The sequence below is a fragment of the Vanacampus margaritifer genome, chromosome 20 (assembly GCF_051991255.1).
Source record: "Vanacampus margaritifer isolate UIUO_Vmar chromosome 20, RoL_Vmar_1.0, whole genome shotgun sequence".
NCBI classification, from domain to species: Eukaryota; Metazoa; Chordata; class Actinopteri; order Syngnathiformes; family Syngnathidae; genus Vanacampus; species Vanacampus margaritifer.
Window position 1 is genome coordinate 8,853,426 of NC_135451.1, and position 19,518 is coordinate 8,872,943.

At 38.0% G+C, this 19,518-nt stretch overlaps 1 protein-coding gene across 4 annotated transcripts; it reads left to right on the forward strand.

Moving 5' to 3' along the window:
• Positions 1 to 628: 628 nt before the first annotated feature.
• On the forward strand, positions 629 to 19,465 carry ccny (cyclin Y). Of its 4 annotated transcripts, XM_077554551.1 has the most exons (12): positions 629 to 1,306; positions 9,233 to 9,307; positions 10,428 to 10,448; positions 11,679 to 11,713; positions 11,838 to 11,861; positions 12,098 to 12,198; positions 12,318 to 12,353; positions 12,578 to 12,635; positions 13,810 to 13,929; positions 15,091 to 15,257; positions 16,730 to 16,892; positions 18,162 to 19,465. In XM_077554551.1, exons 1-12 carry the CDS (start codon positions 1,153 to 1,155, stop codon positions 18,276 to 18,278), a joined length of 1,071 nt encoding a protein of 356 aa, XP_077410677.1. In that variant the 5' UTR covers positions 629 to 1,152; the 3' UTR covers positions 18,279 to 19,465. The 4 variants fall into 4 exon arrangements, with proteins under 4 accessions (XP_077410677.1, XP_077410679.1, XP_077410678.1 ...); XM_077554553.1 differs by lacking the exon at positions 11,838 to 11,861; XM_077554552.1 differs by lacking the exon at positions 10,428 to 10,448.
• The last annotated feature ends 53 nt before the right edge of the window (positions 19,466 to 19,518 follow it).

Below are 19,518 nucleotides of genomic sequence, written 5' to 3' on the forward strand. Positions count from 1 at the left end.
AGTTGGACCTAGACCTCGCCTCGATCGGTATCATCAGCCAATGCTCGGATACGTTAGCGCGTCCGCCATATTGAATGTTTCATATGATAGCAAATGGTCTTGAGCTTCATAAAGAAAAATCCTACAAAGCGCAAAAAATAACACACACACACGCGCGCGCATTTAATATTATTAGAAACTCCTCCTATAGATAAGCACCAAACCAAATAAATGTATTTTTCCAATGTTTTTATGAGTTACTGTCTGTGATAATGGACATTGAAATATTGTAATAATAATAGTAAATATTTAATCTGTGTCTATAGCAACCATAGCCTGTAAATGCAACGTTTGGGTTTTCTGAATAATGAGGACTAACATTTACAATTTTGATTAGCACTAAACTCTTTGTTGGTTTCCCACGGCGCTTTCAGCAGTTCTTCAACTTTGGGAAACATAAATAATATGGAAACTATTTGCTTACATTAGCTAGGCAATTTATAAGTCACAAATTTGTAAAACTGGGAAAGACTCATTTATTTGGAAACAAGAAGTCAGCTCACGTTGACACATTCAATATGGCGACGCTGTTGCCGTACCATTCCGCACCAAGGCTGGGTCTAGCTATGTTTGATGTATATGGGGCAGAAGGGGAAACATCTCCGATGCATATGAGAGCAACACGGTAGCGGGGGAAACCACTGATGTCCACATTTGATCGGCTACTATGTAGCACCGAAATCAACGAGCAAAAGTGTCATGTGTTGCTCCTCGCTTGGTCGCAAGAGCGTAATAAAAATGATTTGGTGAAAAAAAAAGAGGAGGGGACGCTCAGTCTGGAATAACAAGACGAAGGGAGTCGTCAGAGAGAAAGCTAAGTGTGTTACATGGAGGCACAAATCTGCCCTCGCTTGAAGGTTTGGAAAGAGCTCGGTGCGGCTCGTCACCATTTACCTCTCTTAGCTTGATTTAGCATCTTAGCAAGCATTTAAATGGCCGGGAGTTGTCAGCTAAGCGTATCCTAGGCCGGGGGGAAAGGGCGTGTAACGCGAGCGGATAACGGGGCCGGTTTGTCGTTCGTCTCTTTGGATTACCGCCCCAGCCTTTTCCTCTTTCCTGCACCAAGAAACCAAAGTTGTGTCCAACGACTAGCATCAATTACCGAAGCTCGCCATGGGGAATACACCTTCCTGCTGCGTGGCGTCGAGCCCCAAACACCGGCGGAACAACCACTCTAGACTGGAGCCCTATCGACCGGAGCCGGAGCTGAGCCGGGAGGATACGGGCTGCAACCTCCAGCACATCAGCGACAGGGAAAATTTGGACGGTAAGCAGATGCGTTTATGACCACAATGTCCTTTGTGGATTCTTTAGTTGGCAACATTTGTGCAAAGGACCCACCCACTCGTTGCAGCAGGAACTCCTGTAGATTCCCTCTAATGGCCCCTTAGCTCTGTTCGACCCATTCCTTGACAATCTCCACAAAGTCTGGCAGCAACATGAAATTCTAAACATTGTCCAAGTTTGCTTCGCTAATGTGGGTGATTATGTTCCATGTTTTTTATTTTAACGGTTTTATATTGTTTGCTGTCAAGCTGACACACAAAACAAAAGGAGTGGTAAACATTGTACCAGTAATAAAAAATCTGCTAGCTTAATGCTAACATATAATGGGAAACATCACAGGCAAGGCTAAAGGAAATTAGCTCAAGAGTATTTACCCTATGATTACTCAAAGATACCATGTGCTTTTAGAGCTTTTAAAATAGAAAATGTCATTTTTCAAAGTGAGGAAAATCTTTCTGATGCATGTGGAAAACTGCCACACTATAGCGACAACTACTGACGAGGAGGACTTAATGTCAGATTTAATATAGATATTTTTTGCCGATAGGGCTAGGCATCGATTCTAATTTCCTCAAATGACTAGATTTCGATTCACAATAGTTCCATTTGATTTCAACATCAATTCTTCTTCAGTGTCAAGGACATGATTAAAAACTCCACAAATGTTACGTTTATTTTTACATTTGTGTAGTATGTAAAAGGACATAAAAACTGGTGGAGCATTTACCTATACTGACCTGTTTGTGTGCTGTGGGACTTAATGAGAGAAAGCGGCTCAAACTTGTGGCATAATGTGTCTGTGTGCTAATGAGAGGGGTGGGGGGTGTACTCCGGTGGGAGGTAATGTTGGGATGATGGATTGTGTTTACAGTGGGGCGTCTGTCCGCTTGCTTTGAGTAGACACCATAACCAGCATGTTCAAAACATTTCACACTTTATTGGGCTGTCTGGAAGCTTTCAGAGTTGATCAGCCCCCAACTCTAGATTTAGGAAAACCTATATATGTAATTTACAGCTTTTCAAATTCTGTAATGTTAATGTTTCAAATTGTTAGCCTGCTAAATGTTAACATGACAGTGTTAAGATCACTAACTAGCAGCAAAGTTAGTTTCTAGCTAGCTGCTAACAGTGTGAACTTGTGGATCAAAGTCGTCTGTTTTTTTTTCTGTATCTTTCGGGCAAATCCAGTGGAGGACTGAACGACTGATAGGGGAGATTTTTCTGGACGGCCAGATGGAGGTTAAAAGGAAACCAGCTGAAATTTAGAAGTCCAAGTCCCAACAGAGGGAATTTTCGCAGATTTTCGTTTGGCTACTGTGTCTATATTTGAGCCGGAAGAAGTCGGAAAATAAACTTCCCTATTTAGATACCTTTGTATTGCACAACAAAATGAGTGTCTGTTGACTAGTCATTCCGTCAATTTTGTTTACTTTTTTTAAAATTATATTTGCCACGAAGGGTGTGAATTGCCTAGTACCCGGCGATTCGATTCGATACCGATTAATCCCGATACGAATCAAAAAATTGATAATTGCGATTAAAAAAAAAAAAAAATACTAATCAGTAAACTTGTACATGTACACTGTAAGATTTGTATGAAAATGTATTTATTTATCTGAAAATTCAGGCTTATAACTGAGCCACTGCATTTAAACAAACAGGTTGCAGTCTGTTTCATGTTTGAACAGCACTGAAATCAAAATATTAAGGCTTAATGTTCCATTAATATAATGTACATTCTGTTTTTGTTTTTTTTTCTATTCTGCGGACTATGACCAAGTCTGACATAATGTGATGTGAGTACAGATAATCAGTCCTAGAAATCAGATGACTATTTTGGTAACTCCTCTTTTGCAGTCTTGGTGGAAATGTGGATACACCAGCACCTTGAAATATGACACTTGAATCCCTTGCTCAATTACATCTTAGTAGTGCGAATCGAAAAAAAAAAAAAAAAAACATGCAACAATAAGTCAAATGTTTTATTTTCTGGAAATAAATTAGTGACCTTCTGTCTCCTAGCCAAGTCCTTTTAGACTGAGCTGTGGCTGCCTAAGGCTAGGGACATTTTTGCGCTTTTCAAGACTGACGGCCTTTGGAAGATTGATATCGTGGTGCGAATAGTCTATCACTCATTTTGATACCACTGGGACCTGTAGTCGCCCTGTAGAAGGCTTAGGCCTTCTTATAAGGGGTCATCCCTGGAAACTCTCAAGCGAGAATCAAATGTGTGATCCAATTGGCACATTCTAAGGCACATCGAATGACTCGGCTGTGTCATGCGTGCACGGTTTTCACGTTAGTTTATATCAGTGGCCAATTGGTTTCGTGGTGAGCTGTAACAGCCAATCAAAAATACCATGTTGTATCATGTGCTTTCGCAACAAAATCAAAATATTCCTTGTTTACAGGTGTGACGTGAGATACCGCCAAGCCAATTTCAAAATAAAAGTATTGCGTATTTTACGAAGTAGTTTGACTTCATGAGGCCTATAAGAGTCAATCAGAGACTGTTGACAGGTCGAATGTGGTCCACGGACCGTACTTTGCGCAGGTCCAGTCTATTAGTAGGGGTGGGAATCTTTGAATGTCTCACGATTCGATTCCGATTTTTGGGTCTGCGATTCGATTCGGAATCGATTTTCGATGTAGAATGATTTTTGATTCAAAATGATTTGATTGACAATGATTTTTGCTTCCATCTATAGATGTGCAAGGAATTGTAATGATCTACTCCAGTCTGACTTGCTAATGCTAATTAGCGCGCTTCTCGCGGCACTTTCATCACGCAAAAGAACGGCTCCACACTGCAAAAAAACTTTTATTGGAATAACTTGATCGTGACTTTTTTATTCTAACTCTCTAATGTGGCTACAATTTAACAGTGTATCAGACCGCGTGGAACCACACTGCCCCTAAGAGGCCAAATCTGGTACAACATGAACAGCGCTCCCAATAAAGGCACACACAGACAAAGGCGAGACAGTATAAAATTATTTCAATAAAACCGATTTTGGGACATTTAAAATCGATTCTGAATCGTACTAAATGAGAATCGCGATTCATATGAGAATCGATTTTTTTTTGGGCACACCCCTCGTTATTAGGATTACACAAAAATTCAGACTAGAGTTCAATGTTTCAAGGACTAATAAATAATAATAAACCAAGTACCCAAGTAAAGTGTCGTGTTGGGAAGGAAAGGAACAGCTCAGTATCCCAACACATTTACCATATGATATACTGTGTGTAGACAAATCAGTTTAAATTGCCGTAGGAATCACGGTTTCAAAGCTAGTTAAAGTGTTTCCGATTCCACATTCCAAGTTTGCAGTTTGTGTGTGCGCTTGCAACTAGCATGTGATGGAAAAAGAAAGTCTTTCATGAAAACTGCTGACACTGGTGACGCAAAAAACATGCTTGCTCATCCTAAGTATAAGTAGCCAGCCCAAAATACCTTCACAATAGCCTTTTTGTCTTTTTTTTTTTAATGAGTAATTCACATTCAAACCAAAAAAAACGTTTTTTAAATACTTTGTCCTTCACTCCCAAACACGTTTACAAGTTTTATGTTTGTTTGCTTTTTTACACAAGAGCATACACAGAAGGCTTTGACATGAAGAGGTCGCTTAAAGCAATGGTAGTTGTTAAGAAAAATGGCCAGCTGGTGGCAGCAGAGTATAAGAGATCAACCAGGGCTATGTTGCAACAAGCTCTTTTTGCCATTGTTTTCACCAGGAATGTGAACAATGATTAAATTTTGCTATATATTCATGCTAATTGCTGAAAAACGGGAACAGATACAAATTAAAAAAAGACTCTCTAATCTTTCTTTTGTTGGTAGGTTCCATGTTTCTATAGCAATAAAACACAGATCAGTCCAGTGTGTACGCTTAAAACGTGAACCTGGGAAACAGCCCAAAATACCAAAACAAAAAGGCACATATTTGATTGACTGGTCCACCACGCCAGATGCCAGTGTCATTTTCCAAACCTGATAATATTGTTAAATTGCTGTTAGAATGTCATCGAAGAACTCTTGTTTTTCAAGAGATGTACATGAGTCACAGAATCACACCTCACCGAGTGGATGTTAGTCAAGGCTGACATCTGTAAATGAGCAATGGCCCCCGGGCGCCAACGCTCCTCTCTCTGTCTTTTTACGGTGCTGAAGTTAATTTGTGGGGTCCACACATGAACATATTGACGAGTCTTGCTAGCAGGCTAATTGAAATCTGGGAATGGATTATTTATGCCTGGTTGATGAGCCTGGGGAGTCTCCAAAGTATGAGTTCCAGACGGGTTGACCTACATGTCCAATGCGATACATGGGAGAGTTGGGCAAAAAAAAGTACATTAATAAATATGCACTCATTTAGGTTAATTGATTATTTTACTATGAATGAACACTGTATAGGTCAGTTTTCAGAAATTAGTCATTTAAAACAAATACACCTAACTGTATAACCTTGTTTTATTTCTTTATTTATTTTTAATTTAATTTATTTTTTTAATTTATTTATTTATTTTTATTTATTTATTTTTATTTTAAAATTTTATTTATTTATTTTTTCTTCTAAGAAACGCCTTTGAATGTCCTGCCTCCACCATCTGAGTCGTCTCAAGCCAGCGTTGCCTAGTTACAGCGAGAAGGTGTGGGGATGAGAGGGGAGTGAAAGGAGGAGGGCGGGTTTGTGACTCTGCTGGGTGCGGAGCAAATGACTACCCTCGAATCTTCAAACCCCTGCACGCTCTGGTATTCTTCCACTTGTATGCAATAAATGCAATTTCATTTGCAGCAATCGTTTTATGTATTGTCACAGATGAATACGATTGATCACAGCCAGACTTAACACTACAACATGAGGCCAAATTAGTAGTATTTTAAAGGGATCCTCGTCGCGTATAATTAGGCAAAATACTAAAAAAAAGAACCCATAAGATAAGTCTTCTGTCTTGCCACCCTACCTCTTAGCCCAGTCATATGAACGACACGGGAGATGGTTATCAGATGTACTAAATAGAAAGTACTTGCCATTGGCTTTTTGGCAGCCTCACTGACTAGATTTCCTTTTTTTTTTTCAATCAGGAAATGTCAATACTGTACAGGGTGTAAATGTAAAAAAACATAAATAGAAATTCAAATATGAATTTTCTGGTTTTGGAACTTGGGAACGGATTAATTGCATTTACATTATTTCCTATGAGAAAAAGATGTTTCGGAGGTAGAACACTTCAGACTTTGAGCACTTCGCAGGACCGAATTATGTTCAAACTTTGAGGTACCGCTGTATTTTTTTTTTAGCGTGGTGAGTGACATTAATGTCATGTCTTTTATTGAACGTAGTAAGCGGAAATAACGTTATTTACGTAATTACGTTGTCCGAACGTGATACTCAAATCGAGAACAAATGGTATGTAAACGAGAGTAACTCAAGTCTGCCAACGGATGTAAACGTACTACCTCGATTATTTCAGAATCCGGATTTCTGACTTTAACCCGAATATTGACCATAGTTCTCTTGACATGGATATTGTATCGTTAACCCATAGTAACATAACACAGAAACTGTCACTATTTGTTATCTGTGTTCAGTAAGCTACTTTATCCTACTTTTTGCTACTGAGGCAGAGTTGTTACGTCCTTAACATTCCTATTTTTAGCTGCCCATCAAATTCAAAGGTAATCTACAGAAATGTTCCACGTATAAACATTGGCATGCATGGCCAAGTGTGGTGAGTGGGAGTGTACATACCTATAAAATTATTAGCCTCTAGTTTTGCTATTAGCCTACCATTCCAAAAATGTTTTTTCACCACTCCAGAACTTTATTTCGTCTCTGGTTCCTGAAACACAGGAAGTTGGATGCTTTTAAGTTCACCCCAAGTTGGATGTTGGTGGAAAACTCGTGGGACTGGAGCCACACCGATGGTCACTGACACCAGTGTCTGTGAGGAGCCCATTTCCTGTCTGAAATAATGCAGCCATTGATTTGAAATTTCAGCACAATGTTTCAGTTATTCGTGACTGACTTGGTCCAATCACTCCCTCTCCGCCACAGTTGCGAGCATCACTTTACCCTCTTTTAATGCTTGCTGCCTCTTCCCACATAAACCGTGTGTAACTACTGAAAGAGGAATACAATTAATTTGTCCTCTTTGCGTGTTCCAAAAATGAAGATAGATTTAATGCAAGAAAAATACACCTTTGCAAAAATGATTTAATAAAAAACAGAGAATCTCTGGACAAATAACAGCCTCTAATTCATCACTTAAACAGGTGGGATTCAGAGCGTCAAATGTAGTTCTTCCGCATGTACAATGGTTTCTTATCGTTAAAAGACCTCCTCTCTTTCATTTGTAGACAAAACATACTCTCTGGTACTTTTCCGTGAGCGATGGCGAAAACAGAGTCAGGTGTGGGTGTTCAAAACAGATTCTGTTCTCAAGGACCAAATGTGTTTTCCCACAAAACGCTGAGAAGGAACTTTTTTAGACTAAATAGTATGTCCCAGCTTACGGTCAAATTATACCGAAATCAACTGCTCTGCACAGGACACAAAACATTTCGACAAGGTTAATATAAAGAATTAAAATGTTAATAATGTGTAACAATGGTTAATAAAATAAAATGAAGTATTAAAAATGTTATAATATCTATCACTACCTCCTACATTGGTGTGGTTCTTCTGTATGTGTGTGTGTGTGTGTATACAATTGTACGTGTGTCGTTTGAGGCTCTTCAAGTGGCTCGCTAACACAAAAAGATGGCAGTTCAAAAGGGTTTTGCACAATAGCTATTGCTTGCATGCATAGCCTGCTGCGCACCCAAAGAGGTTGTGTGATCTTCTCGGGTGGATGCCACAATTATCGTTAGCATTATGCTAGGTTCTGACCGAACTCAAAATAGTGCAAGAAGAAGAAAGAAGTATAAACATCGCTAGTTAATCTAGTGGCCAAGTTTTGCTATTTTGGCTGGTTTCACAAATTTAAAAACTGTAAACAAGGCACACATGGACTTACCAGTGTTAAATTTGTCGCTCCCCATTTTCCAAGTCTGCTCCTGATTGGCTTGGTTCCTACTGGAATTGGGAGCTGACAGTGTTGTGTGTAAGGGTCTCGAGGCCATTATCTCTTCATGTCGTCATTTTTTTCTACTATTCATTTGCCTGATGGCTTTTCAATTTCCTTTGTCATTTTTATCTGCATCAATTTTCAAACCTCTCCGAACCAGTCTCATCTGTTTCTCTTCCTTCTCTCACCCCCCCTCCCCCATGTTTTTTTTCTTCTGACCTTCTAGAGTGTCTGACCTTTCCTGTTTCACTGACATCATCCGAGAAACCAGGAAGCTGTTTACAATGTGTTCGCTGCGCACTGTTTGACTGTTGTTGGGTGTTTTCCACAAAACTTTGTTGATTGGATGAAGTCCATACTTTCATTGTTTCTCGCTGTGCCTGTATTGAGCTAGTAGCAGATATTAATTCCTAATGCTTGGCTTGAACTGAAACATATTTACAATAAAAAGTTTTAGAACTTTTGGAACTACCTGGATTTCTGTATGAATTGGACATGAATGTAGATAAAAAGGACCGCGATAAAAAACAAATCTGCTGTAAACCTTTCTGCTGTTTGCTTAGCGCATTGTTTTTACAAGCCATTGTTTAAAATATGGTGTCACAGCCATCTGGTCTGACAGATTGTTTCACCGCTCAGATCAGTCCATTAGACCAGCAAATAACCCCTGAAGCCAGCAATCCACCAATTTCACCGTGCAGAGAAAGTTTACCGCCTACAGTATATTGCTCTTATTGTGCCTTAATTCTGTTATGTGATCACAATTGTCAATTTTAAGGTGAAGAATGTTTTGAAATAGAGGCCAGATTGATGTTTTGTCTTCTATTTTCAGATCTGCCGATGGAGTATAATCCCTCTGACCACCCTCGAGCCAGCACCATCTTCCTTAGCAAGTCCCAAACTGACGGTGAGTTTTGCTGCATGAGTGACACACATTTGTCTTTTGCTTTGGAACTTTAGTTGTATACATTCGTGCATACTCCATTCCTGAACATCGAGGTTTTATCTATCTCTCTAGCTATCTAGCTATCCATCTATCTGGAATGCTATCTATCTATCTATCTATCTAGCTATCTAGCTATCTATCTATCTATCTATCTAGCTATCTAGCTATCTAGCTATCTAGAAGGCTAGCAAGCTAGCTAGCAATAAGCAAATTATAATTGCTAGCGAGCTAGCAAGCAAATTAGAAAGTCTGTCTGGCTATCTAGCCAGCTAACTATCTGGGTTGCTAGCTAGCTTCTAGGTTGCTTGCTAGCTAGCTATCTGGGTTGGTGGCTAGCTAGCTAGCTATCTCGGTTGGTGGCTAGTTAGCTAGCTATCTGCGTTGCTAGCTAGCTTGCTATCTATCTATCTGGGCTGCTAGCTAGCTTGCTAGCTATCTGGGTTGCTAGCTCCATCCATCCATTCGGGTAGCTCGATAGCTATACAACTAGGTAGCCATCATTACTATTTAGCTGTCCGTCTAATCTATCTATTCTTCCCACATATATACATACACACAAGATGTCTTTACATACACTACATTTATGACATACAATTTTGAGTTACAGTGAGTATGGAATCAAACAAAAGTGCACTTTGATCTACCCAAAACATTCCCATCATCCTTCATCAGATTTTTCCCCCCCCACGATGAAGCATTTTGATCATCTTGAATCGCTGTGGTTAGTGGCAGAAATATCCCCTGAAATGTTATGGAGTTCTTTTTTAGACTAAACTCAGTAGACATAATCTGCTTAATGCGATTATAAGAGGCTTAATATTGTTGCATTTGCACACACTGTTAGAAAAGCTTGTCAGCCTGAAAAATGTGAAGTCTCATTTGATGCATTGATCTTTTATTGGCCTCATCAATCTCTTGTTTTAAATTTCTACTGCTTTCCAACATTAAGGAAAAAAATGGATGAGAAAGGCTTTAAAACAAGACCCATTTTCTCATAACTAACTTAAAAATATGATCTTTGTTTGTGACATTTCGTGCTATGTTAAGATATGGCGACAACCCTGGGCTTTTCTTTTTACAGTTGCTGTGCACAACAAGCGAGGTAAGGGCGCGACTGTGTCTGTTTACAAACGACAGGTGGCGTCGTGCTCACTGTGCTTCACTTGTTGACGTCGAGTGTACTTTGTGCACGTAATGCAACACGTTGCTGTGTTTCTGACGTCTGCAGTAAACTTGAGTGTGTGTGTGTGTGTTTTGTGATCGTCTGCATGTTTGGTCTATATTCTCTCTTGTGAAGAGGGTTGCAGAGATTTAACACAGAAATGTGTGTTGTTCATAATGTGATCATTTTCACTTTCTTACTTGATTTGATAACATTTCATAGTTTAATTGCTCCCGACTCAGGCGCTTTTCAGAATAGCCCTTGTGATTTTTTTTAGAATCGGAAATCATATTGTTTTTTAAATACGGTACTGTTTTGTTTTTGTTTTTTAAGTTTTTTGTTGTTTTGTTTTGTAAAAGAAAATCATAGGCGAAATCAAAGTAAAGAAAGATGCAATGTTGGTATAGCTTTGTCCAACAGATTGCATTGATATCTTCCAATATTGCAACCCAGCCTTTAGGAGGCATACTCGCACACTACGGTACTTACTCTATAGGGGTCCAGTAATTTCTGGACTATAAGGCGCACTTGACTATAAGCCTCACGAGCTAAATTTGGGGAATACTCGAGTTTGTTACGCATATAAGCCGCAAGTGTTGTAATGTTAAGTTTTTCGCTTCTTTCTTTTCCATAATAAGGGCGCAAATTGTCACACAAATTGTCACGCTCTCGTTCTGTCTCTCCTACTGTATTGAGGCTCATTTGGCGCTTCCTTTATAGTGCCTTTGTGATCTGATGGATAAGCCGCACTTTTGTTTTAGCTGCAGGGTCAAATGCAAGTGAAAAACATAGCGGCTTAATAGTCCAGAAATTACTGTAAATTTTTATTATTACTATTATTATTACTGTACAGATTTTCTACTACCTTCTAATTTCATGTATTCATTGTTTTCAGTCATTTTGCAGTTCAGTAGCATCTCAGCATTTCAAATGATGAAGGAAATGTGTGTGTGCAAAGTTGTCATTGACTTACTTAGGCAGAGAGAAAAAGTCAATTTATTTCCCATTGCAAAGTGCATACACTATTTATGATAGGGTTGATTACAACAGCATGTTGTACACTTGTTTTAAAAGATAATAGTAACCCTGGATGAATGCTGACACCTGTCGGCCAGGATGTGGTACTGCTTCAAGACCATCTATTAACCTGTTCCTAATCTTTCCTTTCAGTTCGAGAAAAGAGAAAGAGCCTTTACATCAATCATGTGAGTAAAATGAGAGAGGATTTTTTTCTTCTAAATTATTTACTCAAATTATTTGGCAGGTAAATGTTGCTAAGGGCTGTAGAGTGTCAAATAGTAATTGTTGTCTCTTATTTGTTTTTGCAAGTTCACACACATTTCGGAGAGCAAGGTAAAAAAAAAAAAAAGAAGTAATCTGAACATTGTGCTGTTGTGTCTTCATCATTCAAACGGCACATCGTCAGTGTTTCGATATTTGCTAAATTGACAACAATTGACATTGCTGTATGGGCTGTTTATTCAAAGTTGTATTTCAAAATCATCCATAGTAGTTGTTTTCTCATATTTTGACTCGTCCTAAATGACAAAAATTCAGAGTTATTGATGTACTTTGTGTATCTACTCCAGCATCATTCAGGCCCAGTGAGAAGGAAGTACAGCTCATGTTCTACCATATTCCTTGATGACAGCACTGTCAGTCAACCCAACCTCAAATACACCATTAAATGGTAACTACATTTTCTTTCTTTACCCCAACACACACACACACACACACACACACTACATTGTCGGTACAATATGCATTTTATACCTTCAGGTTAATGATCGTTTATTTTGTGTTTTCCAGCGTAGCCCTTGCAATATTCTATCACATAAGGAATAGGTAAGAAAATATTTCCACGTACCGGTAATTCTGTTTCTTCCGTTGTCGAATCAAATCAATACCAAAGCTAAGAACGCAAAAGTAAAAACTCTGGGAATGCTTGATTTTGTGGAAGTTCCACAATGAGCCGTCCTGCTAAATGGCCCATTTATGCATTATTGAAGTGGTCGTGTCCTCGCCAAATATTAAATGCAGTTTGATGTTCCTGCTGTCTGTTATTCCAGAGAGGTCGACGGAAGAATGGTGTTAGACATATTCGATGAGAAGCTGCATCCGTTGTCGGTAAGCGAGTAATTCCATGCACTATATATTTATATTATATTGAAGCTTTTCAACAGTGAATTTGGGTGCTTTTTAAACTCCATGGATTTGAACAGAAATGACTTCTTTACACGTCATTGTTTTGCAGGGTAAAAAAATAAATAAAACAAATATACAAAAGAGGATTAGGGCCAGTGAAGAGAGAGAAAAAAGGTTGGCAGGATTCTGACTTTATTCTCAGAATTCTGACTTTAATCAAATAATTCTGACTTTATTCTCACAATTCTGACTTTAAAGTGAGAAATCTCACTTTTAAATCAGAATTCTGACTTTATTCTTACAATTCTGACTTTAAAGTGAGAATTCTGACTTTATTCTCATAATTCTGACTTTCTGACTTCCCCCTACAATTCATAGCTCTGTCACAAAGTCAGAATTCTGAGATTAAAGTGAGAATTATGAGATTTAAGTGAGAATTCTGAGATTTAAGTAATATTTCTGAGATTAAAGTGAGAATTATGTGATTTAAGTAAGAATTCTTAGATTAAAGTGAGAATTCTCACTTTAAAGTCAGAATTCTGAGAATTAAGTGATAATTCTCACTTTAAAATCAGAATTCTGAGAATTAAGTGAGAATTCTCACTTTTAAGTCAGAATTCTGAAATTTAAGTCAGAATTCTCACTTTAAAGTCAGAATTCCGAGAATAAAGTCAGTAATGAAAGGTTTCTAAAATTGCGGTGGGACCAGCGATGTTGTTTGGTCTGGAGACAGTGCCACTGAGGAAAAGACAGGAGGCAGAGCTGGAGGTGGCAGAGATGAAGACGCTGAGGTTCTCTTTGGGAGTGACCAGGATGGATAGAATCAGGAATGAGTACATCAGATGTTTATGGATGTAGTTAAAGAGGACATGAAGGTAGTTGGTGTGAGAGCAGAGGATGCAGAGGACATGGTTAGAGGGAGGCAACTGATTCTCTGTGGCAACCCCTGAAAGGAAAAGCCAAAAGGAAAGAAGACTGCACTGCAACTGCATTAAATATATTTAATTACCATATATATTGTAATGAAGGATATTTAGAATGTGTTGTTTGTTGCATGCTTTTATTTAAGAATGCTAATAATTTATTATTGTTATTATTATTAGTAGTATTATTTGCCTAATGACTATGCTTGATGCCCTGCATATCGTCACCGCAGAAGACTGAAGTCCCTCATGACTACGATAAGCACGACCCAGAGCAAAAGCAGATTTATCGCTTTGTGAGGACGCTGTTTAGCGCCGCGCAGCTCACGGCCGAGTGTGCCATTGTCACATTGGTGAGTCCACGCGCTGATACCAAAGGAGTTTTTGGATAGTGCCGTTGTACCTCATATTGCCTTTTGCTATTGTATTGAATTGATTATTTTTTAATATACTAATGTGTCCCATTGTCCCACTTTAAATGGTATATGAAAATGAAATTATTCCGTGAATAAGTAATCCAGTTTTTAAGAAAATAATATTTCATATTAATTCATTTGTTCCCCAAAACGTATAAATACGTTCTATTTTAAATGTTTGCGTCCCAAAGACGTATTTATATGTTTAAAAAAAATGTTTTTTATACTAGATTATACAGAAAGCTTTAATGCAGCCTCTCAACTGCACAGAACGGTTGAAAAGATTGTAGTTAATACACAAACGGCCAGCTGGTGGCAACAGAGCAAAGGAGATAAACCAGGGCCATGTTGAAAAAAACCCTCAATTACTCACAATTCTGAATAGATTTGTGAATAATGATTAAACTTAGCTATATTCTAATGCTAATTGCTGAAAAAACAGAGAAAGAAGTATACTTTTTTCCTGGTGAAAGAAGAGACTTTCTTTCTTTTGGTAGGCTTCATGTTTTTATAGCAATAGAAAACAATATTCTGTGATTTTGACTGATTTTGCAGGGCCACATAATATTTTGTTCTTTTGCTATAAAAACATAGAACCTACCAAAAGAAAGATTAGAGTTTTTTTCTTTTGTTACAAAAAAAGTATTCTTGTATCTGTTTCCGTTTTGCAGCAATTAGCATTAGAATATAGCTAAGTTTAATCATTATTCACAAATCTGTTGAAAACAGTGGGGAAAATAGCTTTTTACAACATGACCCTGGTTGATCTCTTATACTCTGCTGCTACCTGCTGGCCGTTTTTGTAATAACTACCATTGCTTTAACTGTTCTCTTCAGTTCAGAGGCTGCATCAAAGCCTTCTGTATGCTGTAAGCATAAAAAAAACAATTTTTTTTTTTTTTATAAATACGTCTTTGGGATAGTGATATTATTTAGAATAGAACATTTATACGTTTTTGGGAGTAAATCAGTTAATAAACAAAACTGAAGTGTTTTTTTCTTTTGTAGGGACAAGCTGCACATGGCTAAAAAAAAGGAATAAATAAAAGACTTAAAGACTATGTAATAATCAATATGTATCCTTATCTTTTTCAAAAGGTGTATTTGGAGAGGCTCCTAACCTATGCTGAGATTGACATTTGTCCGGCCAACTGGAAGCGCATTGTTTTAGGAGCCATTCTTCTGGCATCCAAAGTTTGGGATGACCAAGCGGTGTGGAATGTAGACTATTGTCAAATTCTCAAGGATATCACTGTGGAGGACATGTGAGTTATATGAAAATGTTTCACTTCATAATGTTAATGTAGTTCATAGCATTGAGTGGTAGTTTGCGTGCATAGAGATGTTGGAGGAAGATGTGAAAAATTTGTTTTTTAAGTAACTGCTTGAATTGCAATGGTTGAGTGAAATGAAGTCAATACTACATTGCAATTACAATGGTGCCGTCAATCACAATAATAAACTGAACTGCACAATATTGGTTGGTGGAGAAATATGGAGGACCAAAATTAAAAATAAATAATGATTTATTCTATTTTTAAAAATAAATATATATATATATATATATATATATGACTAAAAGTAAAAAATTAATTGACTCGTCGGGCAACTCAAGTCGCAGGTTGTGGTGACATTTGGACAAGATAGTTGTCCATTGCCGGAGCTCTCCATGCAAGCCGGCGCGACTTCCTTGTTCGCCAAGCCGCTCACTCGGCGGAGTCCAACCCAAGACACGCTTAGGACGGCCCCCTCATTTGAATAACATTTCGTCCTGGCAGAGCGTCTGCAGCGTGAAATAAATAAATGTGAGAGCAGAGCATTTTAATGTATTGATTGATATTTAATTAATGTAACTTATTTTTGTATTTATTTATTCATTTATTTATTTTTATCTCATTTTTTTATTTTATTTTTTTACTTTTATTTATTTATTTATGGGTGTATATATATATATATATATATATATATATATATATATATATATATATATATATATATATATATAGAGAGAGAGAGAGTTATTTTTACTTAATTCTTGAATTATATTTTTTCATATTCGTTTTTTATTTTCACTTTTAGTTATCTATTTATTTATTTAGTCATTTATTTATTTTTAGTTTCGGTCCTCCACAGAGAAAGAACCTTAGAGGTAGAAAAGCACAATGAGTGCATATGTGCATGTACATATTGAAGGAAATGATTTCTGCGGGTATTTTGAGAAGGAATACTGTAACATGTTGCCACTGCTCGACCTCTAACCCCTACTGTATTTGTGCCCATCTGCACCGTCAGTTGTGTGATCCTGTCCTTGGCCTTAGAAATCCCTCAACCATGACTGTAATCCACCTGTTTGGGCAGTCGGCCCGTGAGATGAGCCAGACATGCATGTGTGCATCTGTGTGTAGCTTCAGATAGCACATAACATTGACTGAACATTTCAGCACAGATTTCCTTGGGAGATCCATTTCCAATCCCCCAAAGGCCCAAATAGATGCAGACAACCAGATCCACTTGTAAAATAAACACACATGGACCAGAATAGCTGGCTGATTTCCACAGTTGGAGTTGTTAGGCAGAGTTTGGTTGTCACTGTGATTATATTTAGCCTCTTTGTCGCTGTGGGCCTGTGAAATCTAACAATACATTTTCAATGGGCAGAACGGAACATTTTGAATCAATTAGCTTTTAGCCCAGTATGTTCTCAACTCACAGATCCTCTTTTTTTCCCCCAATCAAGGAACGAGCTGGAGCGTCAGTTTCTGGAGCTGCTGCAATTCAACATCAACGTGCCGTCCAGTGTCTACGCCAAGTATTACTTCGACCTGCGTTCCCTGGCAGAGGCGAACAACCTCAGCTTTCCTCTTGAGGCCCTCAGCAGAGACAAGGCGCAGAAACTTGAGGTGAGCGGTGGCCACTCGTAAGGAATAATTAGAGGGGAACATAAACATACATTTTTTAATGTTCATTCTTTTTAACTCATTTGCTCCCAAAAATGTATAAATATGTTCTATTTTAAATGTTTTAAGTATCCCAAAGACGTATTTTTACGTTTATTTTTAATTTTTTTTTAATGCTATAGCATACAGATGGCTTTGATGCAGCCTTTGAACAGCCGACAACGGTTGAAGAACTGGTACTAATTACAAAAACGGCCAGCGGGTGGCAGCAGAGTATAAGAGATCAAGTAGGGCCATGTTAAAAAAAAGCTTATTTACCCACAGTTCTAAACAGATTTGCGAATAATGATGGCATTTTGCTATATTCTAATGCTAATTGCTGCAAAACGGAAACAGATAGAAATATATGTTTTTTTCTTGATGAAAAAAGAAAATCTAATCTTTCTTTTGGTAGGTTCCATGTTTTTATACCAATAAAACAGAATATCCTATGGGCCTTGCAAAATCAGTCAAAATCCAGTAAAACAGCCGGTTGCTTCTGTGAAAACGGCTGGGAGTGAATGAGTTAAAAACAAAACATATGTTCTATCACATTAAGGATTTTTTTTTTTTTTAATGAACCATTTCAGTCACCGACGTCCAATAATAAACACTTTAGTGCTTGTAGTGGCAGAAAATTTAGTTAACACAAATCCATGACTCAATGTTTCACACCTCTTTTAACTGTTAGTTACTGTTAGTTGATCTTTTTTAACTTCAAATAACTTTATGAATTATTATATAATTACTTTATCAATGACCTAAAAGATACAACCACATTTGTATTTGGTAACCATATTTGTCCACTTTTAGGTCACGGGTGTGAACAATTTGAAGAAATATTTTATTCTATTGGGACAGATATATTGTGCGATTAATTTGCGATTAATAATGAATTTACTATGGAAATCATGCGATTAATTATGATTATCGTCGCTGATATGTGAAAAACACTTATGTCCATTTTCTTCCCCCCAATTTTTTACATTTTTACTTTTTTGGAATGTCTGCATTCAGTTTTATCCCAAAAATGTAAAAAAAAAAAAAAAAGACAAAAATGAAGTTAAGTGTTTTTCACATAGCAGCGATGATATGTATGCATGTATGTCAGGTATAGTACACCATGGGCATTAAATTAGATTCAAGTTTCATTAAAAACAACATGAAAAAGCATTCAATTATATTTGCTTATTTATGCAGAAACTGCATTATTCTCTCATTTTTGACTTCCAGGCTATATCCAGGTTATGCGATGACAAATACAAGGACCTGAAGAAGCTAGCAAAGAAGCGTTCAGTGAGCGCAGACAACCTAGCGGCCGTGCGGTGGTGCCCGGCCATCATTTCCTAACGACGGCCACCACAGCAGCACCGTGAAAGTGGATGGAACCTGTCGGCAAACCAGGCGGGCAGCCGTCCTGCGGATACGCGGGCCTGTCTGCCCGACGAGACACACAAACACAATCTGGCACTTTTACAAAAGCAAGATCGCACCTCTCTAGTTGTTGTAAATAACAATGCACTGAACCGGAAGAAGCTTGAGAGCCTGCGAGTGCAACAAAACGAAGAAGTGCAGTTAAGTCGACGTCGGAAAGGAAGTGTGGGGACAATATAGTCATTTTAAACCTCTTCCTCTGTTTCTTAGCCTATTTTAAGAGCTCATATAGACTGTTTTAAATTCTCAATCTCTTCCACTTTCCAGTGTTTTGTTGATGACATGAATTTCTGCTCATTCAAATTTCAATACTACACAACCGTGTGTACATTCCATTCTGCGTATCAGCACCACTCTGATTCATGTATTTTACACAGTGTTGATTTAGCTAACAGCCTTATACACGGCATTCCTGCTCGGTGAGCCAACGGCGTCAAACAAAATCAGTGTTAAACTTCCATTTGGCACTTTTGACAGGACTGGTGAACTTCTTCGGAGTGGCTCTTCCGACTCCAGACATTCACTTCAAGCAATATTCGTGCATCGCCTCATTGTTGCAATCAGGTAGAATGACGCATGCGTACTTGAGGGGACTCCGGCATCCACTTCTCAGTCCGAGATGTACTTCAAAGGTCACGTTGTACTTTATTCACTGCCATTGTCCTGACCTGTGGTGCCTGTAATAACCAACGTCAACTCCTTGACCCGCTGATGAAATGAACAAGTAACTAACAAATAACTTTTTAATTCCCACTACATTTTGTATGGTTCTTTCCTGCTTACGAAACGAGCACAAGTGAACACTCTGTATTCAGAAGCGACTAAAAACATGACTCTTCAGGGTAGTTTTGTGTTCTGGAGACGAGCTGAATGATATTAAATGTGATGATTATCTAACACTGCTCACACACAGATTGTATACGTTTTGCTAAGTTGTCTCTGTATAGTGTACATAGCAGTGCCAGTGTGCAACATCTGCGGTTGTACTGTTAGAATATTTATATTAGATCCGTTTCTACTGTACACGAGGTTGACGGCAATCATGTGACAAATCATTCAAAGATTCTGAAGTATAAAGATTTAAAATGGGAGCCACCTTCAAATACTTTTGTCTTGTTTTTTATTACTTTTTTTTTTTACTTGGAAAAAGTTGTCA